This window comes from Stereum hirsutum, assembly GCF_000264905.1.
Source record: "Stereum hirsutum FP-91666 SS1 unplaced genomic scaffold STEHIscaffold_17, whole genome shotgun sequence".
NCBI lineage: Eukaryota > Fungi > Basidiomycota > Agaricomycetes > Russulales > Stereaceae > Stereum > Stereum hirsutum.
The window spans coordinates 1,001,786-1,027,908 of NW_006763147.1; the positions used below are offsets into that span (position 1 = coordinate 1,001,786).

Consider the following 26,123-nt stretch of genomic DNA (forward strand, 5'->3'; position numbering starts at 1 on the left):
TCGCCCATAATAAACTCTCCCTCCGCCACACCCAAAAACCCGTCAATCGTCTTCAGCCCACCAACCACAACCCAGTCCTCTTCTCCGAAACCCCCGGCGCAATCTCCTCGGTCCTCATCCCGAAATATGGTTCTCTCTCCTTCCTCCAGTAGGCTTGGCTGCGGTTCGAGAGTTGCTGCATGAACCGTAGGCTATTATACTGGTATATCGGATATCCGATTTCCTCGAAGAACATGTCCGAGAAAGCATTCTGCAGAGCCGCAGTACCTTTCGGGATAATGACAGGAGTATCTGAGTATACGGTATCGGGATCTTGAAGGAAAGGAATGGTGTACTGTGGACCGGAGGGAGATATGGATGTATGCGGCGCGCCGATTTGCTTGGCGACTGAGGCGATGTCGGGGAACTCGACCCAAATTGTCTTGTAGGGTAGCCTCTTGATATTCAAGACGAATCTACGTTAGGGTATGTTTGAGCGCATTTAAAGTGATGGACGACTAGACGAACATACCTAACCTTCCAGGCACTTGAACTCCAAGCAATATCCTTCGCAGAGCTTCCCGGTACATCATAAAACGTGATAATGTCGGACATTGCATGTCCAACGCTACAGGGTGCTCTCGTGGTCAATATCAACAGGGAAGAACTTCGAGGACAGGTAGAATAGAGCGGCGGCTATGACGTCCACCAATCTGCACCCTTAAGTGTACTGTAGCGGGGATAGCGAGGCGAACCATTCTAATCGGACAGGTTTGATTGTCTCGACGCTAATACACTCGTGCATCACTTTCAACCACGGTCCACGAACCACGAACCACAACTCTTAACCTTATTTATCCCCGTCGTCCTCGCCGTCCTGACCACCCTGCATACCCTTCTTAACCTCTTCCTCCCAAACTTTCTGAAAATCCTCGACTCCCCGCCCACTACTCAAACTCAGCGCCTCAAAGGGCACCATATTATGTTGATGCGCCGGTGCGTTCCGGGTCGCGGCTGGGTGGGATTTGGAATCTATGACGCGAAGTTCAGGCTCTGGCGTTGGGTCGGTGGAAAGGGAAAGGAGGTGCAGGTCCTCGTATGTGAAGAGGAGAGTGTCTGTGCGGGGTGCGTAAGGGTTGAAGTCGAGGATGTGAAATCGAGAGAGGTCGCGCGTCAGGAGGACGTCGAATACATCTATTTTATTGTGCCAGTCAAAATAGCGTTTTAGCACGTCGACCACGAGTGACAAGCCGGAGATCACAGATATGAAGTAGGACGCACAGGAATTCACGCCGGTCCATTTCGCCTTGACGTTCTTCTCCCAGTAGTCTGCCACCGACGATACGATCTTGCGTTGTGTAGCAGGGTCATTCAAGAAGTCGTAGTGGTTTGTGTCTCTTTGCGAGATACCTGCAGAGAAATGGGTCAGGATTAATCAGTCCTCCTAGCCTTCATGCACCAAAACATGAATCAAAAACAACGATAGATACTGACCTAACAAAACACCTCCACGCACAAAACACCGCAACTCACGGCTCCGATCCACAGCGTACCACTTCCTCAGGACCAACTCGAGTTCATACTTGACTTCATCGGCTGCTGCTGGGTTTGTAATGCATCCAGCGAACACATTCTCCTCGCTTATATCGTGCGTCACAAAGTCCGAAGATTTGAGGAGCATGTACACGTCCGCGGGAGACGTGCATTTGAGTGGAGAGGAGGATGGGAGGAGCCATGATGCGTCCTGTTCGCCACCACAATAACAGACATACCAGCGCCACACAGGCATGGGTCACCAATATTTAGAAAAAAAGAAACGATAATGTCAGAGTTACGCAAGTGCAGGGAAATGAGGAGCGAGACGTACCCTGGGCGACGAGAAATTGAGTTTAGGAAACACAGCGCCATATTCCCTCACGACCTCCCGAATCCTCCTGTCCAGCTCTGGAAAAGCGAATTCTTCCGCGTCCTCGTCTTCCTCCTCATTCTCGTCCTCCCCATCGCTTTCGTCCTCAATCGTGCTTTCTGCGGGCCTGTAAAATACGACAACAGTAGGGTTAGATAGGAATCATTGCATGTCGCCATTCGGCAAGCCCGCCACAAGTCTGAAGAAGGACGCACGAACAAATCTTCACTCCCTTTCGGCAGCACTATCCCATCCTTATCCAAATACCTCCTAAACTCCTCTCCCAAAGGCCTTATGACAGTCGATTTGATGGATATAGAGGAGAAGGCGGGGTACCAGGACGAGAATTGGAAGGCTAAGATGTCGGAGTGGGTGAGCGGGGGAAAGAGTTCCGAGTCGTCGAATGTGGATGTGATAGGTGTAGGTGTGGGGGACGAGGAGGTAGCGTCGACGAAGGACATGGATGTTTTCTTGGTTGCGGCCTCAGACTCAGAGTATTGAGTGTTTGAGTGGTGGAAGTTGGGTGGAAGAGTTCAGCAAAGTGTGGCGTCGCTGATGTGTTTTTCTCTCGCGCGGTGTGGCCCACTTCCCAAACGGGGACCCATCAATTTGCAAGTGACTCGAGTCTCGCGCGAAGACTCGGACTTCCGAGTTCGCCGCTCGTTCGTGTTCCGTATGGGGACACAAGCGCCACGAACAGCGAAGGAGATGTCCAAAACATGAAGATCATTATTTTCTTTCTTTCGTCACTTCCTCTATACAGTACTAAAGCAAGTAGCCTCCATTCCCCCCACCCCTCCCGACCTGATATCCACCCAACATACTCACCACCAGAGGCGAGGGAATATCAAGCAGAACACCAAGTAAGTAAAGGGGCAAAGGTCGTGAAAGACTAGGTCGTCTAGAAGGAAAGAGTAAAGTATAAACAAATAAGAAACTCGTACGTAGGGTTTTCTAAGGCGAAACTCTAATATTTCGGACGAGTGGCAACGAACAGATGATCTACCGCCGCACTGAAAAGGAGCACGACAGAATCCGCCCGTAGAAATGAACGAACAGAACGAATGAAAACGATATGCGAGACACAATGACAAGAACGGATGCGACAAATTGCAATGCAAGGGAAAGAGAGGACAAGAGTACGTCCACATCTAGCGCCAGACTGAATGACCGTGTTAAGGGATCGAAAGCGAGAGGAAGTTGCAATGCGTTCTAGTTTACTTGTCGTTGAACTCGATACCGGAGTCGGACGCGCTGGCGTCGGGGTAGACGGGGCGGGTGGCGGCGAGACCCTGGGCGTTCTTGTAGAAGACAATGTTGCCATCGTCCTCGACGAACTGTAAAGACGCAGTTCCGTTAGATCATTCGGATGTGATAGGAATAGGGCTGACAGAAACTAACCTTGCACTGCCTGAAGACACGGTAGACCTCAGCCCAGCTGCCTGGTGCACCCTGAAGCCTGACGCCAGATTGCTCAAGGCGCTTGCGGAGAGCGTATGTAGCCTCCCAGCTGTTTAGAAACAAAAGTCAGTCTAAAGCTTTCACGTGTCATCAACGTTGAACACTAACGCGTTGTAATGAGGGATCTTGCTTGCGACGTGGTGAGCAACGTGAGTCTCGGAGATACCGTGCGTGACATGAGCACCGATCCAGCCCATGATAGCTCCACAATCGCCAAGAAGTTGACGGTCGAGAGTCGCAAGGGCACCACGAGGGAAGGTAAATTCAGGTGCACGGTAGTGGGGAAGAAGGGGGTCGGTGTGCTGGAGGAACGTGATAAGGACGAGCCAGTGGTTTACCCTGTCAAACGTGCCCAATATTAGTCTCACAATAAGCAAACAGAGGGAAGGGGAAAAGCACGTGCCAGAAGTAAGGGACGAGGTAGGTGCGGAAGACCTCGAAGAAGCCCCACTTGTTGATGGAGAAACCAATAGCGGCCATCCAGAGTGCAATGCCAGCAACAGACACCACGATCTGACCATATTGGTCAGGACGGAAGATGACGGCGTTGGGGTTGAAGTCTGTGGAGTACTACAAATGAGCACATTCTCTTTCTGAAGAAAGTGGCAGACCTACGGCTCGTTCCAGCAGGGTACCGCTTTTGGCCAGACGCATTCCTGATGATGTACATCCACCATCCGAAGAACTAGGGGCAGTAACATATCAGTCAGGCAGTTACGAAATCGAGAGGTGGAGCAACAAACCAGGTAGGTGAAAGACCCCCACATCGCACCAATAGGAGAATCACCAATAGCCTCGTACAGCTCCTTCATGACCTCGTCGGTCACGCTGCTTCCCTGGAGGTCCTCGCCGGCGGGGTTGAGAGCGGGCAGACCCAACTGCGAGCGAGTCTTAGGGACAAAGACCTGGTCCTGAGTCATATGTCCGGTAGAGGCATGGTGCTTCGCATGGGAGATGCGCCATGAATGGTACGGGACACCGAGCCTTTGTACCATGACAAAAAATGTGAATAAACATATAGAAACGCGTTCACAACTAGAAGAGCGACTTACCCAGAGTGGAGAACCCAGCCGACGGCATTGTTGATTGCCTTGGATTCAGAGAATGCTTGGTGACCGCATTCGTGAGCAATGACCCATAGACCGGTGGCTACGAGACCAGTGGGGAAGGTGTAGAAAGTCCACAGAGCGAATTTGGCGAGAGTGTACAATTGAGGTGAAGGCAAGGAGATGTACTCGGGGCTAATGCGAGCGTCAAGGTAGGTGGTGCCTTTCCAGAAGCAGGCGATGAGGAACAGGTCCCAAACACTGAACAGCCACGTTAACGACGCGTTGGGGATACAAACATTGGGGAGAACATACATGTATGTTGACGAGCGCAGTGCCGACCGCTTGAAACAATGAGCACTACATGGTAGATAGCACATCAGGAAAGACAAAAACGCGTAAAAACGATGAAAGGAACGCACGGAATGGACGAGAGCAAGTCCTTGACGGTGAAGTTTGGGATAACACACGGCTGCTGGTCGACGGTGGTCACACCGTCCGAGTGGGTGGTCTTCATTTCTTAAGAAAATGTGAGAAGAGCGCGTGGACGCTGTGGATGACGGCGAGCACGGTGGCGGGAGATGAAATGGGAGTTGGGGAAACGAGTGGGCGAACGCGGACGTTCGTCTAGAGGGCCAGCGAACCGCGGCTGCTCGATTTTATGGGGTGCTAGGCGCTCCAGCCACTTGGCGCCAAAAACGATTGTATCCGTACCCCACAGCCGTAGCGACTGCCGTAACCGTCCTTCTCCCCATCTTTTCCTATCTTTTCCCTGGGCTCTCAGTTTCTTGATGGATAGTCAGTGCACAGTGCAGTGAGCAAGATAGATCTGACATCGTGAGCTACAACTGAGAATGGCTTTAAAACTGACTGCTTCGAATTTGCCTCTGAAGCTCAGCGCCACAATTTTTTTCTAATCAAAACGAGCACCGCCAAGGTGCGTTCTATCGAGCCACCACGTCTCATCGACCCGCCCGGACCTGGCGCGGTCGTGTCTCTGAATGCATTCTGGCCCACAGGATAAGCGAGCCGTGGTGATTTATTTGCACCAATATCAGTCCACTTGTTACTGTTGCACGGAAGCTCAGGCTCGTGCACAGAAATGTTTTCGTGAACATATGGAACTCTGACCTTAGGGCGCCACAGTACTTGTCCATAAATATGGTCGAAATCGCCGGTCTGCCGCTGTACGCGTAAGTACATGGGGAGCTGTCAGGCAATTGCGTTGGGTGATATGTTTCGAGACGAAGTTCGTTTCTTGGCCGAATCACATGATTTAGTTAGTACGGGCGTCCGACTCTCAACCGTGGTGCTCGGAGTTTCCTACGGAGTTTTGCTACAAAACCAGGGAAGTGATTTCTTCACTTTTCACACGGATTGAGAGACCTTTTGACCCAAGGAGCAGAACATCCAAGATCAAACGGTGGTGATAACGGAGGGCGAAAGAAGTCGACGGAAAGATAATGTGAGTACACGATTCTCCAATAAAAGTACAAGGCAGCAGCCGTTCAAACCCAGAGCCCTCACTATCATTTCTTTAAGCGTAGACCTTAGCATTGTCCTTCACGCTCTCCTCCAAGCTGACATACCCGTCCTGCCCCAACGCCTTCAACAACTCTACGCTCCTCCCCCACGTCTTAAACCTAGCGGTATCTTCCACTTCGTTCGGAATGTCATCGGGCACCTTCGCATCTGGGTAGGCTTTCCGAAGGACTGCGAATATAGCGGCCCAGGTGAAAGGCGCTGCCGCAGCGAAAATGCGCTCGGATTTGACGCTCGGGTTGGTTAATGCAGCGACGTGCAGACGACCTGTGTCTCGGACGTCGACGTAGTGCTCTGCATCGATGAAGCAATGGTAAGTACGTATACGTGGTAATATGACCCAGGTTTGAGCCGAGATAGGTTGGAATGTGAAGACTCACGAGGACCTATAGCGGCTGCCCAGTGCAGGATCTCAGGCTCACCTCTGAGGGCCTGGCCTACCCATGCCCCCGTCGAAGCCGCCTGGTCCTTGCTCAACGGAGGCCCAAGATTCGTGTTCGGCAACACCGTATTGAACTCAAAGCCCGGTTTCTCATCCTCCACGAACTTCCAGCACGCCTTCTCCTCCTCCGTCTTCGACGCAGCATATACAACGACCGGAAGTAGGGCGGCCTCCGGGCTACCTGGCGCTGGCGGATTATCGACGCTGTCCCAGGCCTGCTTGACCGCCTCGTCGTTCCACCATTCAGTCGTGACCTCGAACGGAGTGCTTGGTTTCGTGTGGAAAACGGCGGAGGTGGAGGAAGTGAGTACGACCCGTTTGACGGTCGGTTGTTTGGCGGCGGCGTGGAGGACATTGAGGGCTCCCTTGATGGTTTCGGAGATGACGGTTTTGGCGTCAGTGGAGAAGGATAGGTTGGACGCGACGTGCGCAATACCAGCGACACCTAACAAGTGGAAACATCAGCAGCCAGATTCGTGGAGCGATTAGACACAGACCGTACCCTTCGCAGCTTCATCGTACGCGCCCTCGGCAGCCATGTTCGGAACGATGACACTTTCGTACTTGCCGGGTCCATACTTCTTGTCGAACAGCTCCTGGACCCATTTCGCTTTGGTGGCGTCACGAGCAGCACCGCGTACTTTGTATCCCGCGAGAAGGAGCTGATCTGCGACGTGGGAGCCGATATAGCCGTTCACGCCTGTGACGAGAACGGTCGAGCCTTGTGGGATGACGGAGGGTGGCGACATGTCGAGGAAAGCAAGATATGTAGGTCAGTGGTGTAGTTGTGAAGGAGAAAGATGAGTATGGGATTGTGGGATTGTGGGAGGCAGGGGGTCTGTGGCCATTGTTATATACCCTTCGTCACGGACCCAGAAGTGCACCAGTGGTCCATTGACGAAGTCAGTTGCGATTGTGTGTGTGTGTGTGCGTTGTTATGGAACACACTGGCTCATCTAGCTTTGTCATCCTGTAAGTATATGGATTGCTCGTTGAGAATAATGATCAATCGCTTGGTCCATCACGCAGCCCCGGGGACGGAAGGAAGGAAGGGGTGCTTGTTTGGTGTAGAATGTGGGCCAATACCCCTGTACCGATACTGCTTACTCATAGAAATGATAGTGTTCAAGTCCAGGGATGTCATTTGTCAGCGATCCATCAGAGGAGGAAGTGACTAACTTGAACAATGGACATTAGACTTACCAATCAACATCGAAGCTGAGAACATCTAGGCCTGCTCAGTGGAGCTAGGATTGACGCGATACTGTTCTTCTGCAATAGCCGAGAACGACGTCGGTGAGTCGGAGTATGAAGCGGACAGGTTTCTCAGTACGCTTGAAACGCAAAGTTGAAATAGAGAGCGCTCAGATCACTCAATTCAGCGCAGAAAATTCTGTGGGAGTTTGAGGCACTTAAGTACAACAGTCTAACCCCTAAAGCCAGTATTCAGTAACGAAGTAATGATTGTATCTAGATGAACGCCTCCGCATTCGCCTTCAAGGAGTCTTCCAAGCTAACGAACCCGTCCTGGCCTAGCGCCTTCAACAACTCGACACTCCTCTCCCACGTCTTGATCGTGGTGAGATCTTTCGGCTCGTTCGGGATATCATCGTGCACCTTGCGATCCGGGAAGGCTTTGCGAAGGACGGTGAACATGTCGGTCCAGGTGAAAATCGATGCGAATGCGAAGATGCGCTCGGATTTGACGGTGGGATTGGTCAGAGCGGCGAGATGCAGACGAGCAGAGTCTCGGACGTCGACGAAGTACTCTGCACCAAAGAAGATAACAGTAAGTAGGCATACGTGATAAAGGGATGGAGTTGTATTGTCGAGATGTTGGGATAGATTTGGAGATTAGGACTCACGAGAGCCCAAGACGGCAAGCAAATGCCCAACTTCGGGGGCGCCCTTGAGGATCCAATCGACCCACTTCGCCGACGAGGATACATTCTCTTTATCCAACAACGGACCGAAAGTGATGGTAGGCACCACCGTACTGAACTCAAAGCCCGGCTTCTTCTCCTCCACAAACTTCCAACACGCCTTCTCCGCCTCTGTTTTCGATGCCGCATACACAAGGACTCCGAGCATGTAAGCTTCAGGACTTTGTGGCGCAGGCGTCTGCCCGACACTATCCCAAGCCATCTTGACCGCCTCGTCGTTGAACATTTCGGGGGTAAGCTCGATGGGGCGGTCGGGTTTGGGGATGAAAACGGCTGCGGCGGAAGAGGTGATTACGACTCGTTTGACGGTGGGTTGTTTGGCTGCAGCACGAAGTGCATTGAGGGCTCCGTTTACCGTCTCGGGAATGACAACATTTGGGTCAGAAGCCATGGAGAGGTTGGCTGCGATATGTGCAACGGCGCTGACACCTGGCAGATAAAATAGCCAGAGGAGTGTTATTGCGCAAAAAATACGTATCAAAAGAGGGGGTCACACCTTTGATGACTTCATCGTACGCGCCCTCGACACTCATGTCTTGGACGACGACACCCTCGAACTTCCCCGTTCCATACTTCTTCTTGAATAGCTCTTGCATCCGATTCGCCTTGGACGCATCACGAGCAGTACCGCGTACTTTGTATCCTGCGAGAAGGAGCTGATCTGCGACGTGAGAGCCCATGTAGCTGTTCACACCTGTTACGAGAACAGTGGAGCCTTGTGGGATGGCAGATGGTGTCGACATATCGAGAAAAGCAAGAGAGATAGATCACGGCTAGCTGTGAATGTTAAGGAAGATGCTTGGACTGTGGGAGACAGCGAGTTCAAGACCGTCGCTTTATAAGATATCTGATAGATTAAAAGGTACTTTGCGGTATTTGTGGTCCATTGAAGTCACCCGTACCTAGTCAAGTGGCAGTTGAGAACGTAGACCATTTTCATCGTATTGTGTGGACATAGTATCCGACAGTGTGTCGGCCAGCACCTATGTATGCCGACCCCCAAAGACACCACCGTTTGGTCCATCCCGGAGCGTGACTGCATGTAGTCCCCTTGCACACAACTAAAGCGTATGATAGAAACCGGGACAGCCGTAGCAGAGCAAGCATAGTCTCTACGTCTGAATCAACGTCCATAGTGCCCATTAGAGGAGGTACAGGCGTAGACAATGTCCATGTCGCTCATGGACAAAACAGAATTGAACCTGACAAAGACTGTCTGCACCAGTGGGGGAAGGTGATTTTTTGCACGGATGTATATAGTGGAATATCATGCCGCAAGATACTTAGTGAGCACCACTCCCAAGAAGAAAACAGAGGTTGAACTAGCACCAGAAGTAGTTGAGTTAGTCGAGCAAAGTGTGAGTACAGTGGCGGTTCGTTCAACCAAGCCGTAGACCAGTGAGTCGCCGACTCGGGGATCGTACCCAGACTGTCCATTGTGCGGCCCGGCGGCCCGGTTTCATGAGTGGCGAAACCATGCCACACTGTTGTCCCCTCTCCTCTTCCTCTGCAGGATTCGTGAGCGAGTTCGACCTATCTGGAGTACTATCCTCAGAAAATATGACAAGACGCAAAGGGCTAGGAAGAGACATCGTGATAAATGATTAGAACAAATCGACAAAAATTGCAAAACAATTTGATGATAATATGGAGAAAGCAAGACAAACAAATCAAGATATAGGAGTACAGGTCAATAGTCAGTAAAGAGAAGTTAGCTTCTCCATCGACAGCAAAGTTGCGACACATAATATAGCTAGAGTCATCGTCGGGTTCCCGATAGTGAGCGTGGAACAGGGGAAAGCAGACAATATGACAAGACTGTCGAGGTGGACCCTCGTAGTAGGCAAAGCTAAGGCGACAAGGGTAATGGGCGGGAAAGGTCATCAATCAGCTCGCAATCGTGCCCAACCTCTCTGCCATCCCTTCCAAAAATGCATATCCATCCTTTGTCAAGGTCTTGTTTGCGTTCTGGTCCACTATTGTCCCGAATTCCGCCACCATCTTCCCCAGCGCAGCATTGCTTCCCGCCCCCTTCACACCGGTCCGCAATAGCCAAAGCTTGCTCCTCTGCTCCCTCAAAGTCGACCCTACCATCCCCGTACCCGTACCACTCACCCCACCAGCACCAGTGGCATCGCTCGCATTTGTGACGGTTGACCCTTTCGACCGTGTCCGCCGCTGTTTCGTCTGCCGTAGTGGGCCGACGAACGTTGATGGGTCGGACAGTTGCTTGTGTAGCGCGTCGAGGAAGGAGAACGCTTCTTTCGTGAGTGTGCGCGAAGACGTGTCTTGTAACACCCTCACGAAATCAGCAACCAGCTTGGCAAGTGTCTTGTTATCCGACACGTCGTTGGCCTCCCGCACCAACTGGTTCAATTGGCTGGCCTTGCCCAACCTCCCGCGCATCACTCTCAGACCACCACGACTGTCACTCCGATCATCGGAATCATCGCTGTCGAGAATGATGACGGGTTGTTGGCCATAAGTAGGTGGTGTAGGTTTTTTGTAGGGGATGGCAGCCGGAAGCGGTCGCTGGGTTTTGGAGGGACTCTGCTGAACATTCTTCCTGTCGCCGAGAGGGGGTCGGGGGGTATTGAGATTGAGATGAGCGAGATCGTGGAGTATGTTCTGCATGCGATCGTCCGATGCTGGTGGTCCGGTAGGTACAGGTGCAGGTGCTGGTGGGAATTGAGCAGGTACGAGGTTCGGGGCTGGTGCACGCTGGAGTAATTGCGCATAATCGGGCTGCCGAACCCGAAATATTAGTACTCATGCAACCATAAGTGCGTTGAAAGATGAAAGATAGAAACTCACAGCTTGCCACTTGGGTTGAGCACCGGACAGAGCTAGCAACGGGTCCACATAATTCTCTATGTCCGTGAAGCCCCTCTCCCTCGCCAACTCCCTAAAGTTTTTCTTCCACAGCCCATAGTTTGGCTGTTCGGTGAATGTCAACCGTCTGCAGTACCTCAAAAACCCCTCAAATTGCTCGGGCAGACCTCTGCAGAGATCGTCTGGTTTGGTAGTGCGCTTTTGTCGCTTGATATGATCGTGAGCTTTTTCGGTTTTTGGGAGGCCATTGCGGGTCCAGGGCAGTCCATTGGGAGTAAGAAGATGTATGAGGAGAAGAGCGGCGGCTTCGAGATCGTCTCGACGGGAAGAGGCTAGACGTCCGACATAAATCAATCAGTTCCGGTAAGAGGTGGTGGTGACAAAACTTGACTCACCCTTGCCTCGACTATGAACGTTTGCGCTGCTGAACCAGTAATTGCCTGTATTCGTCACGCATAAATAACATTGAATCTATCCTAGAATAAGATCAACATACCGATGAAGCAAACCGGCGGTGTATCCGGTACATGCCTCTTCGTTTTCGGGTCAATGTAGAGCTTGGAGAAGCCAAAGTCGATCATGTAGAACGTTTGTTCATTGGGCTCGCGACCCAGACAAATATTACCCAGTTGGATATCGCGATGAAGAACACCTCTTGAATGCATCCACTCTAACCGGTCGATCTTGAACCGAGTGATACGCAGAGCAACGGTGATTATGTTAGAGGTTACGTCACTCCGTTGTCGAACGTGTATGTCGGAAGGCGAAAGGTGGAAGATGGCAGAAGAATACAAATGATCAGGACTCACCAATTGGATGGCAAGGCATACGGTCGTCCTCAGATCCAGAATCCGCCCTTGTTTCTTGTAGATCCCATCCAAGCTGCTCCCAAGGAGGTCCAAAGCCAAGTAATCGTTCTTTCCCTCGATACCATGAGCCCACAGTGTCGGCATTCCCTTGCCGCCCTGTATCCTAGAGTAGATGTCACGCTCGCGAGCATTCGTCGGATATTCGATGTCTGTTATCATGGATCAAGCACACAAGACCGAAAGATATTTCAGCACGCTATGAACGTGATGTATCCTGGGAGAGGTCCTTTACCGACGTCTTGGACTTTGAGAGCGACGCGCTGGTTGTTATGGATGTGTACAGCTTCAAATGTGGCTCCTGATGGCAGTAGGCTCACATTAAGTAGGAGCATAGGGAGATTGCATAGTCTTCTACGCACCAGAAACACCAGAACCCAATGGCTTGACGAGGAACCAGTTGCCGACGATATCGGGAATAGGTGCAGGCATGTCGGATGTATAGATGATAGATATGAATATAGCGTCGTGTTGATTGGATGTTGAGGTATGAGTGGTCCAGTGTATGTCGGTATGAAAGATGCTTCAGACTGAAGAGTTGTGGTAGGTCGAATTCGGATGTTGCGATGAGCCACGCTGTTACGTAGGCCGAAGTAAGTGTGAGCACGAGACAGAGTCTCAAGTGCGTAAACCAGAGATGTGAGGGGGTCGCGCGCGCGTGTGGTGTGAGTAGGACGCTATAGGAAGATGTCGACGAAAAGGTTGAGGAAGAAGGGGGATACTGGTTGACCGTTGAACGGCCGTCAATCTAATGATCACAGCGTCCTACACGTGATCGCGATGTTCAAGTCGCGTCGGTGGCGCAGGCGGCAGGGATTGTCTTTAGGTCTGTCTTCAAGTTGAATATTTTCTGAGAACCGCCTTTGGAATGATGGTATTGTGAAGCCAGCATAATCGGGTTCCTTTCTGACAGTGATGAATTTCTGTATCGACTACGAGCACTATACTGCGGAGTCGGCCTCTTGTCTCAGCTTCCCCCTCACCCACACCTCATATATGGACCATTCCTCAACCAAGTCCTCCATGAGTCTTACTCTAAAACGCCGCGCATGTTGCTCCGGAGAAGCATTATTCGACATTTTTACGCTGCACTCCTTCAATCGTGTATGTTCCCTTTCCTTCATCTCGTCTGACACAGTTTCAGCTGACGGGTGTAAATTTGATGGATCGACGTCGAAACACATTACTTCTGTTGGTGATTGCATCTGGGGAGTGAACAAAACAACTCAATAACATACCAAAAAAGTCAATAGCAGCCACTCGTACCCATGTATAACCATCTTCATCCGACGATGATTCAAATATGCATGAGCGGAGGATGGCTTCCGTGGCGTCATCTACGAGCCAGACCATCTCTGTTTCGGACAAGTCCCATGATTTCGAGACATCGACGAGTAGGTCTAGAATGACTGCATCGAATTTCTTCGCATCTGTGTGGGTAATGTTAACGTCAGCGACTACCCTGCTCAATGCAGTGAATAATGATAGAAGAATACGAACGACCAAAGCTCCTGAACCTTGTCTCCGGCCTCCCATCGACGGCATACTTTGCAGAATAGTTCAAATACCTCTCCTCCCCTTGCGCTCCCAGTCTCTTTCTATTATTTTCCTCTAGTTCCAACATGCCTTCGGCGTTTTTCGCTGTGTGCTCTACGACGGGATAACCAGGCAGGGTCGAAATTGTCGTTTCGAAGAGGCAAGGTCTGCCGTAACAGGGGCCACCATTGACGATATTTGTGGCATGAGGATAACAAAGCCAACCTCCCGCATCTGTAAAGGCGGCATCTCCTATCGGGTCGTCGGGGTAGCCTGAGGCTGGTGAGGCTCCCATGGGATAAGAGGGACATTTTATGGTAGGATCTCTGATACTTCGCATGTCGCAGTCCTCGATCAAATCGAGATATTGACCCGCTCTGCGCTGTAACCGCATGATGTGAAAAAATCAAAAGCTGGCGAGAGGGAGAGAGAACCTACAATATGACGCCTATTCCTTTCGTCCCCCTCCGTTCCCACTGTGAACGCCTGTCCGCCGCCTAATTCGATCCCTTGATCCACCCACGTTTGAGGCGGCTTTCCACTTCCTTGGAGAACACTGAAGTAGTTATCCGCCATCTGTTTCTCCTCCTTCGTCGCATTCAGAAATTCCATCCTCTCAAGAAATTCGACAACTCTGGAGCGGTGCATCATCGCACCGTGGCCGAGCCAGGCAAATGTCGTATGCATGTCGTTGGAAGTGTGGTCTATGGTGCGGAGGGCTGTGGTGAGATGCTCGTGAGGAGGGAGCAGGTGAATCGAGTAATGAGGCTTCCGCGGACTGCTCGAAAGAGTCCTATGCATTGTTTGTATGATTTCAGGGAGGACGAGGTAATCGTCGTCCTGTGTGAAATTACCTGCGTGAACTCAATTGAAGGGGAAAATAAACGCAACACGAACCTGGGTAAAACAAAAAGTGGTGTTTGCCTGCTCACAGCCCAGAAAACGGCCGTAGAAGTAAGTGTTCTCGGGAGAGTTGTATATTCGTAGTTTGGTTTCGGAGCACGTCGTGTTGTGGAAGTCCTGGAGAAATTACCATGTTAGATAAACCATCCCTAGAATCAGAGGTCATAATTGTAAAGTAGCATACACTGTAGAAGATCGGCGTTGGATTATTGTTCCATATGAAGACTTCTTTTATGACGTGATCTAAGTCAGGGGAGCAAAGGAGCGAAGCTATGCGTTGAACATTGGGAAACCTCGACCAGTTCAGAACAACAGCTGTGGTATCGGGAGGTTCCTTGGATGCATCTGTCCACGATCGACTTGCCAGATGAGAGTAGGATGCGTCGAAAGCTACTGACGCCGAGTCTGTGCGATATGTCAAAGGAGGCAGCCGCGAGGTGTCCTCCACGAAGACTTTGATATCTCGTTTGATATTTAAAGAGGAAAGATCGGGTATAGTTGTGTCCAAATTCTTCACGATTGCTACAGCAAGTGCAACAGCAAGAACAAAGAACGCTGACAGTGTTTTTCCATCCAGCATGGAGAGGATCGATAAACTAGAAGTCTGAGTGTTTTGATGACCCGTCGGCGTGGTGAAAGGGCTGCTCGACGACGTGTAGAGTCAATGGTATTTATCTGATGCGGCTTTCAGGCGAATATCAAGTAGCTGAGCTCCAGGTCGTGCCACGACTCTGAAGAAGACGAGAGCGGGGAAGCGGAGTCGATTTGCGCCACGGTTGCCACTCAGGAGTCAGAACGCGGTCCCGTGACCTCGCCACTCGTGTTTGTTTTCGGCACGTCTTTTGTTCTTGACACGGCGACACTGTACACATTTAATTTACATCCTCTTTTCCCGTACATTGATTCAGGTATCATCCTTTCGCCTCCCAGACCCTATGTCCCACTCGTCATCCAAAATACTCATGAGGATAATATCGTCCCACTTGCCACCTACCCAGTTACACTTTCGCATTCTACCTTCTTCTATGAACCCACTGCAGATACGAAAAGCTGATATTATTATCCAATACCATAGACACACGCGAGGTACTCACATTTTTTCGTAGACGGTATAGGCCGCCTCATTTATCGCAAAGACTTGCAATGAAACCCTATGCAGCCCTAACTCTTTGAACGCAAAACCGAGCAACCACGTCAACACCTCCGTTCCGTACCCATTACTCCTCCAGTCCTTTCCCAGAGCGATACCAACCACTCCATCTCGGTTCTTTGAGTTTTGGATGGTCATCGTGAGTGAACCCATGAAGGCACCGGATTCTTTGTGCTCGATGATGACTGCGAGCTTGTTACCCGCGTCGACAGCGAAAATAACGTCTTCGAGCGTCTTGCGAGTCATGGGGAAGTTGTAAGCGTTGGACATGAGACGATTAGTTTCTGGATCATGATAAAGAGAGAGTAGGCGTGGTATATCGTCGGGTGTATGTGCACGGAGGCGGAGGCGGCTGGTTTCGTACATTGTGCGCAAGTGAGACGACGAGAAGCGCAGACGTGCCAGTGGTAAGGAGGGCCGAAGTATGAATGAGCGGATGAGCAGGTGAGATGACTCTTTATACATTCCTTCCTACTGTCCATTTCACACTGAGCGATTATTGTCTTGTCTCCACTCGACACTAAAGGACCCAGATCGACGTAAACATGTTATCTCCTATTTGCACGTTGACTCGTCTTTGACTTCACGCTGCGGCGTGGTTCACAGTCGAAGATGACCAACGCCTGCAAGATCACCTACGAGGATGGAAAACTGCCTATATGACTGGAAGCGCGAGGCGTGACTGCGGTGAGACGTGAGATATGAACCTTGAAATGACATAATACGGCGTTCACTAGAAGGAAGATGACATCGCACCTTAGCGCAGTCTCATATAGCATAAGTTCGAGTCAAGTGGCTTGCAGCCACTAACGAGACATGTGAACAGTAGTATAATATAGAGCTGTGATTCACCAAGGGAGAACAAACCGTTTGCGTGAGCGACTGGGAAAGCCGCTTTTCAGAATCGGAAATACCTGTCTGAGCAGTATCCCCCCCTTCCATAAGCAAAAAATGGTATCCTAGCGTATCCTACCAGACCATGCCTCGCGCTCCAGCAAAGTCAGAACAGCCTCCCGGGCCACTTACGACACTCGTAATGAACCACAATCTTCGCAGATCTCACATCCTTCTCCTAGCGCTTGTCAAAGCGTCTAGAGTACGCGTATTCGTGCGGGAGTGTGTCTACCACGTCACGGTGCAGCCATACGAGCAACGACTCGATCTCATCGACGCTTGGCCATTTGCATTGTTAAGTTATCAATGTACATCTGCAATGTAGCATTGCCCGAAGTAAGCTTGTCGACATCGCTTTCTACAGATTTGACCTTGTCGAGGAGGACTGCAGGGAATACACAACTCAGCATGCGGGTCCAGAGATGGAGTTCAGATGAAATTGGTTAAATTCGTACCACGAAGATCATCCTGCGCGGCAGTTATGTCCCTGTTCAGCAGTATCATGCAACGACCGTCAGTAGAGGTAATGACCCAAAGAGCGCAATGGACGCACTTTATGAGTTTCTCCTTCATCATAGCGTCTTTAATGATATCGCCGGTGCCACCTGGTTCAGGAGTGGCCCAGGCAGCATTCTCTTCTTCGAAAGTGAGATAGGAAGACATTTAAATCGTGCACGAAAAATGAAGAACAAAGGATAAGCCAGCAGGCCTAGGGATGTGGTGGTGACGACACTTCCACGGACGACAGCTTCTCGGCCCGGCTGCCCCGGCTTCGTGGGCCACAAGGATGTGGCGTAAGTACGTGCAGTGACTACTGACTACTGCTTGCATAACGACCCAAAACACATATATTGAGAAAGGATAGATAGCAACGTTCATGAGGGTACCATGAATAGAAATACAGTGTAAATGAAGCATAGCGACCAAACACGAGAGCAAAAGCAACAGCATGAAAACCGGTGAGAAACTAGATGAAGCGTTGCCTCTCGATGACGGACTTCTGTCTGGCATCCCTTGAGACACGCCTAGAAGAAAACATGTTAGTCTACATTTGAAGTGAGCAGTGACGTTGCGGCTGCCTACCAGTAGTACTCCATGACATCGCTCTGACCTAACTTTCGGAGGAAGTTCTCGTCGTGGGTGATGATGATGAGCTGGAAGTTCGCATGACCCTTGCGCTCGTTGATGATGCTACAAATATAATTCATTTTGTCAAAATCAAGGAAGTGAGCAGATTATAGATGTACGCACTCTATCAAACTCGCGGCGAGGGCGTCGATGTTCTCTGTATCGAGGGCATTCGTCGGTTCGTCCAAGGCCAGGATACCACAATTTTGTCCAAACGAGTCCGAGAGAGCGAGTCGAATGATGATGGATGCCAGCATTTTCTGGCCCGCTGAACAGCGACCTCGCATGTCCATCTCGACCTGGTCCTTCGTCATGACAACCTAGAAGACTTTGGCATAAGATTTGGAAGTTACGATCATGTGTGAAAGGAGAACGAACGCGATAATTATACGATCTCTTGGTCGCACCACCCTCGCTGTCTGAGCGAATCTTGATGCCATCGATGTCTGCGAGCATTGTGAGTACGACGACAAGATGACGCTCAGATGTGAACCCACCTGTGCCCTGATACGTCTTGTTCCACAAATGCCGCATGATGTCGTTCACTTCCTCCATCTTCATCGAGTGATACTTCATAATGGCGCTGAACACAACTCAACTTCGTGCAGAAAACCTGAATGTTCAAACAACACTCACTTGTCCAAGGCCTTAGCGTATTTCTCCAAGTCCGCGTTCGCCATGTCTGCCAGCTGCAATCCAGGTGTTATCATGTAGGCCGAGTATCTATATCCAAAATAAAACTTACCTTGACTTTGATGAGCTGATCCGTGTACTTCTGGTTGATACCTTTGAACTCTTTGAGGTCCGATTCGAGTTGCTTGACCTGGTCCTTAGAAGCCTCCAATTGTCCACCAATAGCAGCAACCTGTCGGAACGTGATTAGCGACTGGCTACACGTTGGGCATTGTCAAATAGGACGACAAACCTTGTCTCCTGCGTCCTCTTCCTTCTTCTTCTCGATACTGTACTTCTCCTCAAAGTTCCGCTTAGCCCTAGCCGCTTCGTCCATATCAATAGCATCGATGTTCTTCTGCGCCTCCGCGATCTCACTCTTGAGCCTGCGAATCCGTTTGTTTTCGCGCAGATGGAGTAGTCGTGTACCAGCTTCATTGAGTTCCTTCTCGATCAGCACGATGGCCTCGCGAATGCGTTCCTCGTTCTTGGAGAGCTGCGTGATCTCGGCTTCCTGGGACGTAACCTTGTCTTCGCATTCTTGCAGTCGGCGAGCTTGCTTATTGCGAACATACCTGTATCATGGGATGAGCGAAGTGTCTTGAGGCAAGGGAGTACGAGTCTAGGCAGTCTTACTTTTCGATGGCTTTGGAGGTCTCGAGAAGCCTGTCAACGCTGCGATTGACTTCCTGTGCTTCGTTCATCAACTTGCTCAGCCGTCCCTGGAGGTCACGCTCAACCTCCTTGAACTGCTGCTCAAGAATCTGGATTGGCGCAGTGCTCTCGGAGATCTTCACATCGAGTTCCTACAAGGATATGAAAGACGTCAGGAATTGTTGTGCATTCGGAAATCATCCGACTTACCTTCATCTCTGCTGTCAATACCTCGATTTCCTTGCGCTTGTCCTTGATGCTCTGTTCCCATGCCAACTTATCTTTCAGCTGTCCCTGCTTCTGGCTCTCCGCATACCGCAAATCTTGCCATTCGCTCAGGTATCTCTGAGCTAGAGTCTGCTTTCGTTGATGTTCGCCTTCGAGGTTCTTGAGGTCCCTGGCCATAGAGGTGCTAGTGATGGAAAGTCAACACCACGAAGCCCTGCCAAGATGGACGAAAACATACTATTCCGCCTTATTCGCTTCGATCTCTTCCTGAACTTCCGTTGAAGACTTGGTAGAACCACCTGCGACTGCCAAATCACTCTCAAGGTTCTTGATCTCTCCCTCGAGACGTTTGACATCTTCGTGGAGTCGATGGACACTGTTGGCAACTTGCCGCAGAGCGGTGATATCCTTCTGCTCCTTCTTCGCAGTATTCACTGCCTCGGTTGCCTGTAGAATTCGCCGTCGTTGAAATGGGCAGATTTCGAAGCGCTAGGATGGTGTAGACGAACCTTGTCTGCAGCCTCCGAAAGCGACGGGACGAGGGCGTCATATGCTTGGATCTGCTTCCGCAACGATGGAATCTCATCGTCCTTCAGACGGTCCCTTTGTCGCTCGACAGGGATTAGATTTTGCAATGACTCCACCTCGGCCTCCGCGTCTCTGACATCTTCCTCTTTTTCCGCAATCTTTTCTGCACTCGTTGACTTCATCAGGGTTGTCAACTGGACACAACCACGGACATTTTTAGTACCGCAAGAGCAAAGGACGAAGCAAAACACGTAAAATAATAATATGCTTACAGTGGCCTCGTAAACAGCGAGTTCTCCAGGATGCATGCGGCGATCACAGAGTCTACACTTCTGCTTCTCCTTGCCTTTGTCCAGGAAGAATTGGTACAATTGGCGACCGCCTCGAGAGATTCCAAGGCTCCTATAGAACGGTCAGCGTCGCGCGCCAGAGCAGAGGTTGCGGACTCTCGAGACATACTCCTTCAGCACGCTGAGCTCGTTGGTGGCAGTCCTCAAAGCAGCATCGACCGACGAGCCACTCTCGATGTTGTTGTCTCTTAGCTGTTTCTCAAGGCCTGCACAAGTGGGCTATCAGCGCATTAGCGCAAGATCATATAAATGGACGACAAACCCTTAAGCTCGATCTCCTTCTTCTTGACTTGAGCTTGAAGATTGGACTGTGAGAGCTCCGTGTCGCTGAGCTTCCGCCTAGCATTGCCCAGTTGCCTCTCAAGGTCGACGATCTGCTGCTCTTTGTCTCTACATGCAAATTAGGGTTATGTCGCGTAAACGTCGAGAAACAGAGGAGATGACACACTGTGAGGCATTTGCAAGCTCTCGCTCCATCGTCTCGGGTGTTGCATCCTTGCCGGTGAAGCCCTTGAACTTTGAATTGTGGGTCTGCAGACTGGAATGGCACCAAGATTCAATCAATACCCACAGAATAATCAAGTTAGAGATGATAATAATGCAAACGTACACGATCCTGATCTCTTGCGTCTTAGCTTTCACGTCCTTCCTCTTGATATCCACAGATGCCCTCGACTCAGACTGCAAGCTCAACGCCTTCTGCTCCTCGTACAATTTCTCACGCAGTTCCTCATTCGCCTTGATCTTGGTCTGCCACTCCGCAATGCGAATCGCATACTTTGCGTCAGCGATCTCCTTTTCCGTCTTCTCCTTCCTCGAGTTCTTCTCCTCCATCTCAGCAAGAAGATTCTGGATCTCCGACTCAAGCATCTGAGAGGCCTCGACGGAATCTTCGAGTTTGGTGACTTCGGATTGGAGTCTCGTCTAATGTGAATGTTTTTCAGTAGCATATCAGCGAGCGAATCATAGGAAGGAAGATCTCACTTACGACGCGGTCACGATTTGACTGGCGCTTATGCTTGTAGCCTTCGAGAATGTTAGATAGCTCGCGAGCCTTCTTGTGGTACTCGTCCGATTTTGTCTTGTTCTCAATCTGCGAGGAAGAAACGAGATAGCATCGACAACACACATCAAAAACAAATAGATCCAGGGCCTGACCTGCAAGTCTTTCTGCTCCCGAAGCTGCTCACGCTGTAAAGCCTCCATACGTGCGGTAAAGTCGGCCACCTTGTCCTTGTCCAGCGGCGTCACGTCGAAACCCTTGATATCATACATGCTGGCCATGTCGTGGATGAGCCGTTCCCGGGCTGCCAGACGGTCTTCTTGAGCCTATCGTCGCATATTAGCCAACAACACAGGGAAATGAATGGGGGAATGGCAAACCTTAGCTTCAGCCGTAAGCCGCCCTTGCTCGTTGATGAGTTCCACGTGAACTTTACGAGCGGCAGCCATCTCGTCCTGGAGATCTTGCAGCCTGTTCTTCTCCTCTTGACGGGCCTGCTTCCTCTTCCGAATATTATCGTCGAAGCTGTCGCACTGTGCGTCCAGTTCCTCCATAGTACCTGTCATACCGATTCCGCAGACGTCAGCCAACCATCCAGAGAACCTCCTTCTGAGCACGGAGACTTCTCCGCATAGTGAAATCACGCGTACCTTCAATCTCCGGCGTATTCATCTTCGCCTCCTCCAAATCCCTCAACCGACTCTTCTTCTGCTCCTCATACATCTCCACATCCGCATACATCTGCCTGAACTTCTGCGACAGCTCGATGAAGCGCGTGTTCGCTATGACCAGCTCCTCGCGATATTGCCTGAACTTCTCATGCTCGACTTGCTTTGCCGCGATGTCAGACTGGAGGTCCTCGAGCCGTCCCTTGACTTTGTCCGAGTGTTCCTTCTCTTTCTTCAGCGACTGAAGCCGCTCCTTGTCCGCCTTGAGGTCGGCAACGCGGTCCTTGCGCAGAGCCTTGATGTTGTCGAGGGCTTTGGTGTACCTGTAAAGTAAATTGAATGGACGGGTTAGCGGTTGACGTAGTGTGGCGCGCGTGATGCGGATACGAAAACGAACTTCGTTGCCTCAAAGATATCGTCGAATTTCTTCTTGAGAGCAGCAGGCTCGGCCAGAGGCCAATACGAGTCCTCTTGGTGACAAAAGATGACATTCTCCAGTACAGACTTGGACACTCCCAGGAGGTGCGGAATCTCCGTATCCATCTCCGCACACTTCGTAGAGATGAGACCTCTCTGCATGCACAAAAACCAGACCCCAAACACATTCCAAGACGTTGAGTTAGACCACGTTCCTTTCGCATTCAAAAATTTAAAGAGAGGCGAAAAACGCACCTTGCCCCCCTTATCGACCTGGTCCGCAATCCCCAATATCCCCTCAAGCGTCTTCATACTCATCGTCCCATTCTTCTTCAAGGTCACGCTCAAATTCCTCACCGCCAACATCCTCGTCCCATTCGCCGCATGAAACCTCAACTTCACCTGCGCCTTCACCTCCTTCTCATTCGCCATCTTCGGATCGTGGATGAACGCGCCCCCGCGCGTATTCGGCGGCTGGTCGCCCGTGGTGGCGTACTTCAGACATTCGATGATCGTGGTTTTGCCGGAGCCGTTGTGGCCGACGATGACGGTGACGGGGGAGAAGAATTCGATGACCGCTATTTGTTTGTCATCGAAGGAACGGATGCCGCGGATGGCGAGTTTATTCAGACTCGACATGGCGGACAGTGACGACCGTTTTTTGAGGAAAGCTTTTTGCCTAGTGATGTTCGTGGGGCGACGAAGGCAGGAGAGAAGGTAGCGGCAAACTGACGAGGTGATAGTTTGGGTCTCGCTACCCGAGTCAACGCGGTCGGACTCAAAAGAACGCGCGACCGCGATGAGTCGCGTAGCGTCACATAAAGTGACATTGTGACATTCGTGACATGTCGCGTTTGAGGGTAACGCTGACAGGGGCCCGGGTAGCATAGCACACAGATATCAACAGGCGGAGAAGTCTATAATTTTATTAAGTTACAGTAAGGCATGGAGGGGACGTAAGTAAAGAGTATAGGTGCCTAGGAACAACACAGCCGACACAAGGTTACGCAGCGTCGTAACTGACCACAAGACTACGACAGCGAGTATCGAAAAACCCTGTCCTAGAAAATAGCCAGCCGAGACCTAGTCCACCGATTATAACGAGATAGAGATCCAATATTACATAGACCGCATTGCGGCTCTTCATGACTTCACACCAAACGACGACCTCCAGACGATAATCCATGAATCCCGCTTACTCGCCGGCTACCTTCTTCGCCACAACCTCTCCATCCACGCCCTCCTCATCATCGTCCCCATCGCCCTCCACATCCACTCCCTCTCCATCCCTCACATCCGCATCCATCATCGTATGATTCCCATGCTGCCTCTCGTCCTCATCCTCCCTCTGGATCTCATCCCGCATATGCGCAACCTCCTCGTCGACACGGGGAGTAACACGTTCCACGCCGGCGGCTTCTGCGAGCGAGACGCGAGCGCGGTGTTTGGCGAGGTGGGCGGAGCGGCGGGGAGGACGTTTCAGGCGGCGACGAGCGACCATGACGGGCACGGAGCATTTCTGGGAGCACACCAAAGTATTGTTAGACAACTTTGACGAGCAGTATGCGGGGCGGACATACCTGGATGAGGTAGTGAGAGGTTGAACCTAGGAGGATACTGGGAGTGAGGTGTGCAAAAGATTAGTTTTATGCTAAGGCGACTCGGGAGTCGGAGACGCGCACCCCTTGATCTGGCCTAAACCTCGAGAGCCTACGATGAGCATGACGGGATCGACGTGATCAACGATATCTAATCGCAAAAAACATCTCAGTAACACATTTCATAATGAGTCTATGACCAGAAAAGACGCACCCAAGAGCATATGTCTCGCATTCTTCGCATGCCATGCTTCACATTGCACCGTGACATGGAGCTTAGTGCGCTGCAAGAGACTGGTAGCCTGGCGACACAGTATATACGCCATGCCTTGTCGCTGATAGACGAAAAGTGGCAATGACGTCAGTTGGATAAGAGGAAGATGGTTTCATGATCAAAACAACCTACTTCTTGCTGAGATCTCAGCTTAGTTGTACGGTCGGCGTTATTTGGAACGGGTGGGTCGACCTTGGCCTCGTTCTCAACAACAGTGACGATCAACCTGGATAAGAAGACATACGCCACATCAGCAAAGGCTATGATGGACAAGAGAAAGACGAGGGACGTACAATTCGTCACCATCGCGCAGCACGGTTCCGATGCCCCATTCAACCGCATATCGACTCTCATCACTCATATCACTTCCAATAATATATTTCCTGCTCCTCCTGCTTGATGCTGCAAGCTGTCCCACTGGATCGCCGTTCGTGACCGTGATAGTGCACCTATCCCTCTTGAACACCGGTCTCGACGTCGCGAGCGGCAACGGCTCTTGTCTCACAGACTTACGTCTCCTCGGGTTCCTCCCGCTGGTGTGATTGAGTGTCGATGGGAAATATGGCTCGGGAGGAATCAGCACATTGACGCCCTCGCCAAGAGGATCAGGAGCATCCAATCCATCAGCGTCAGGCATGTCGGCGGGCACCACGAGCGCATTACGTTCAGTGTTCCGCTCAGTGACCGGGTCAAACTGATCATCACTCCAATCGTCCTCCGACTCGTCCGAGTCAAACTGCGACTCTCCCTCGTCGTCGGAAGTGTACGCATTCCGGGGACGAACGCGCGAGGGTTCAGAGTCGGATTCGGCGTCGGATTGGGAGAGCGCGCCGACGGTGGGCGAGGGGTCTCGTGTGCGGTTACGACGGAGTCGAAAGGGAGAGGTACTGCGGGAACGTAAGGAGGTGGTTGGCTCGGCTGGAGCGTCTCCGGCTGCGGCATGTGATGTGGACGAGGAACGAGCGCGCTGCCTCTCTTCTTCTTTACTCTTGCGTCTCCCACGATCTCTATCGTCGTTGGTGCTGGTGCGGGAGAGTGAGAGGGAGGAAAGACCACCCATCATGGAGGAGAACGACATGCGGCCAAAGGAGCCCGAGGCGCGAGTACCACTGTTCACGTCGGCAAATGAGGCGGATTTGGGGTCTGTCTTGGATGAGGTACGTTCAAGAGCATTCTGGTTAGCCTGCTGTTGTTCAATCTGCTCTTTAGTCAGTATGTGGGGACTGGACCAGCGAGCGAGGGGAGTAGTCGGTCGGGAGGACGGTGGAGTGGAGCCTTCGGAAACGCGGGAACTGGCGCGGGAGAGAGGTGCACCAGCGATGGGGGTGAAGGGGGTAGGAGAAGCAAGGCTGGTGGCAGAATTCCGCGAAGTCGAGGCGGCATACGAGTGGAGCTCTTCACCCTCTTTAGGTGTGACAAGGCCACTGGCGGATGGGTCCTTGCCCTTGTTGTGGAAGGGCTTCCAACTGAGCCTGCGCGGGACCGTTGGTCTTTCCTTTGGTCGGTCGGTCATAGGTCGGTGGTAATCGTGCATGGATATGGGAAAAGGGAAGGGGAGATGGGAGAGGATGATGGGAGGAGGAAAAGAAGGACTGGGTCAATGGCTCACCTGTGCCTTTGGGTAGACACCAAGCAAAGACTGGAACAGGAAATGAAAAGAGAGACGTCAGCTCCAGGCTTGGCATATTATAATCATGATTCTCGTTTGGGCGCTGAAACCGTTCCCTCGCCCGTTCCCTTCATGACAACCGACGAGCCCCTTAATTGGCTCCCGCCATTCGCCGTCCAGATTGAGCCAACCACTTGTCCTCCTTCCATCACAAAATGGACTCCCTGTCCAGGCTGCCCCGCCCTATTCGCAGCCTCGGCCTCCCACAAACTGGGGACGAAACAAACGAAACGAAACACGACCAGAAAGGATATAACTCACCGAATCCGACGCCCTCCCCTCTGCATTCCCAGCCCTTTCGTACCCGTTCTGCATCTCTATATCGTGCCTAACTCTTCGTCTTGTTTCCGTAAACGACTTCGCGTACGTTCTTCCCTCTGATTTCCGTAGCGTTTACCCTGAGTCGAAAGTCGGCACACGACGAGCGATTCAGA

At 51.3% G+C, this 26,123-nt stretch overlaps 10 protein-coding genes across 10 annotated transcripts; all 10 read right to left on the reverse strand.

The window, feature by feature from the left end:
* Window positions 1–52: 52 nt before the first annotated feature.
* On the reverse strand, window positions 53–594 carry STEHIDRAFT_161806 (uncharacterized protein; the record flags this gene model as incomplete). Its single annotated transcript, XM_007309380.1, has 2 exons — window positions 53–455; window positions 512–594. The coding sequence occupies 2 exons, from the start codon at window positions 592–594 to the stop codon at window positions 53–55; spliced, it is 486 nt and encodes a 161-aa protein (XP_007309442.1).
* Window positions 595–749: 155 nt separating this feature from the next.
* STEHIDRAFT_125155 (cytoplasmic protein) lies at window positions 750–2,375 on the reverse strand. The gene is made up of 5 exons (XM_007309381.1): window positions 2,105–2,375; window positions 1,847–2,012; window positions 1,474–1,723; window positions 1,261–1,389; window positions 750–1,173 (listed from the first exon to the last, which is right to left on the reverse strand). The coding sequence occupies exons 1-5, from the start codon at window positions 2,344–2,346 to the stop codon at window positions 830–832; spliced, it is 1,131 nt and encodes a 376-aa protein (XP_007309443.1). The 5' UTR covers window positions 2,347–2,375; the 3' UTR covers window positions 750–829.
* Window positions 2,376–2,596: 221 nt separating this feature from the next.
* Window positions 2,597–5,017, reverse strand: STEHIDRAFT_104093 (delta-12 fatty acid desaturase). Its single transcript, XM_007309382.1, has 9 exons — window positions 4,815–5,017; window positions 4,708–4,752; window positions 4,399–4,653; window positions 4,090–4,330; window positions 3,962–4,031; window positions 3,726–3,906; window positions 3,455–3,685; window positions 3,287–3,395; window positions 2,597–3,222 (listed from the first exon to the last, which is right to left on the reverse strand). The coding sequence occupies exons 1-9, from the start codon at window positions 4,907–4,909 to the stop codon at window positions 3,103–3,105; spliced, it is 1,347 nt and encodes a 448-aa protein (XP_007309444.1). The 5' UTR covers window positions 4,910–5,017; the 3' UTR covers window positions 2,597–3,102.
* Window positions 5,018–5,405: 388 nt separating this feature from the next.
* STEHIDRAFT_85999 (NAD dependent epimerase/dehydratase) lies at window positions 5,406–7,202 on the reverse strand. The gene is made up of 5 exons (XM_007309383.1): window positions 6,879–7,202; window positions 6,315–6,821; window positions 5,673–6,228; window positions 5,537–5,585; window positions 5,406–5,478 (listed from the first exon to the last, which is right to left on the reverse strand). The coding sequence occupies exons 1-3, from the start codon at window positions 7,123–7,125 to the stop codon at window positions 5,930–5,932; spliced, it is 1,053 nt and encodes a 350-aa protein (XP_007309445.1). The 5' UTR covers window positions 7,126–7,202; the 3' UTR covers window positions 5,406–5,478; window positions 5,537–5,585; window positions 5,673–5,929.
* A 572-nt stretch (window positions 7,203–7,774) lies between these two features.
* On the reverse strand, window positions 7,775–9,062 carry STEHIDRAFT_171928 (NAD-P-binding protein; the record flags this gene model as incomplete). The annotated part of the gene is made up of 3 exons (XM_007309384.1): window positions 7,775–8,145; window positions 8,242–8,748; window positions 8,816–9,062. The coding sequence occupies 3 exons, from the start codon at window positions 9,060–9,062 to the stop codon at window positions 7,847–7,849; spliced, it is 1,053 nt and encodes a 350-aa protein (XP_007309446.1). The 3' UTR covers window positions 7,775–7,846.
* Window positions 9,063–9,905: 843 nt separating this feature from the next.
* On the reverse strand, window positions 9,906–12,635 carry STEHIDRAFT_171929 (kinase-like protein). The gene is made up of 6 exons (XM_007309385.1): window positions 12,380–12,635; window positions 12,253–12,318; window positions 11,648–12,169; window positions 11,547–11,591; window positions 11,134–11,483; window positions 9,906–11,064 (listed from the first exon to the last, which is right to left on the reverse strand). The coding sequence occupies exons 1-6, from the start codon at window positions 12,447–12,449 to the stop codon at window positions 10,207–10,209; spliced, it is 1,911 nt and encodes a 636-aa protein (XP_007309447.1). The 5' UTR covers window positions 12,450–12,635; the 3' UTR covers window positions 9,906–10,206.
* Window positions 12,636–13,907: 1,272 nt separating this feature from the next.
* STEHIDRAFT_66294 (uncharacterized protein) lies at window positions 13,908–15,036 on the reverse strand (the record flags this gene model as incomplete). Its single annotated transcript, XM_007309093.1, has 3 exons — window positions 13,908–14,393; window positions 14,451–14,573; window positions 14,683–15,036. The coding sequence occupies 3 exons, from the start codon at window positions 15,034–15,036 to the stop codon at window positions 13,908–13,910; spliced, it is 963 nt and encodes a 320-aa protein (XP_007309155.1).
* Window positions 15,037–15,360: 324 nt separating this feature from the next.
* STEHIDRAFT_115031 (acyl-CoA N-acyltransferase) lies at window positions 15,361–15,972 on the reverse strand (the record flags this gene model as incomplete). Its single annotated transcript, XM_007309386.1, has 2 exons — window positions 15,361–15,490; window positions 15,551–15,972. The coding sequence occupies 2 exons, from the start codon at window positions 15,970–15,972 to the stop codon at window positions 15,361–15,363; spliced, it is 552 nt and encodes a 183-aa protein (XP_007309448.1).
* Window positions 15,973–16,436: 464 nt separating this feature from the next.
* On the reverse strand, window positions 16,437–17,165 carry STEHIDRAFT_171931 (uncharacterized protein; the record flags this gene model as incomplete). The annotated part of the gene is made up of 3 exons (XM_007309387.1): window positions 16,437–16,885; window positions 16,956–16,987; window positions 17,054–17,165. Coding segments are annotated over 3 exons (260 nt in total), but the record flags the coding sequence as incomplete, so codon positions are not given.
* Window positions 17,166–23,343: 6,178 nt separating this feature from the next.
* Window positions 23,344–25,533, reverse strand: STEHIDRAFT_66629 (uncharacterized protein; the record flags this gene model as incomplete). The annotated part of the gene is made up of 6 exons (XM_007309118.1): window positions 23,344–23,667; window positions 23,729–23,765; window positions 23,831–23,897; window positions 23,961–24,081; window positions 24,153–24,246; window positions 24,314–25,533. 6 exons carry the CDS (start codon window positions 25,531–25,533, stop codon window positions 23,344–23,346), a joined length of 1,863 nt encoding a protein of 620 aa, XP_007309180.1.
* Between the last annotated feature and the right edge of the window lie 590 nt (window positions 25,534–26,123).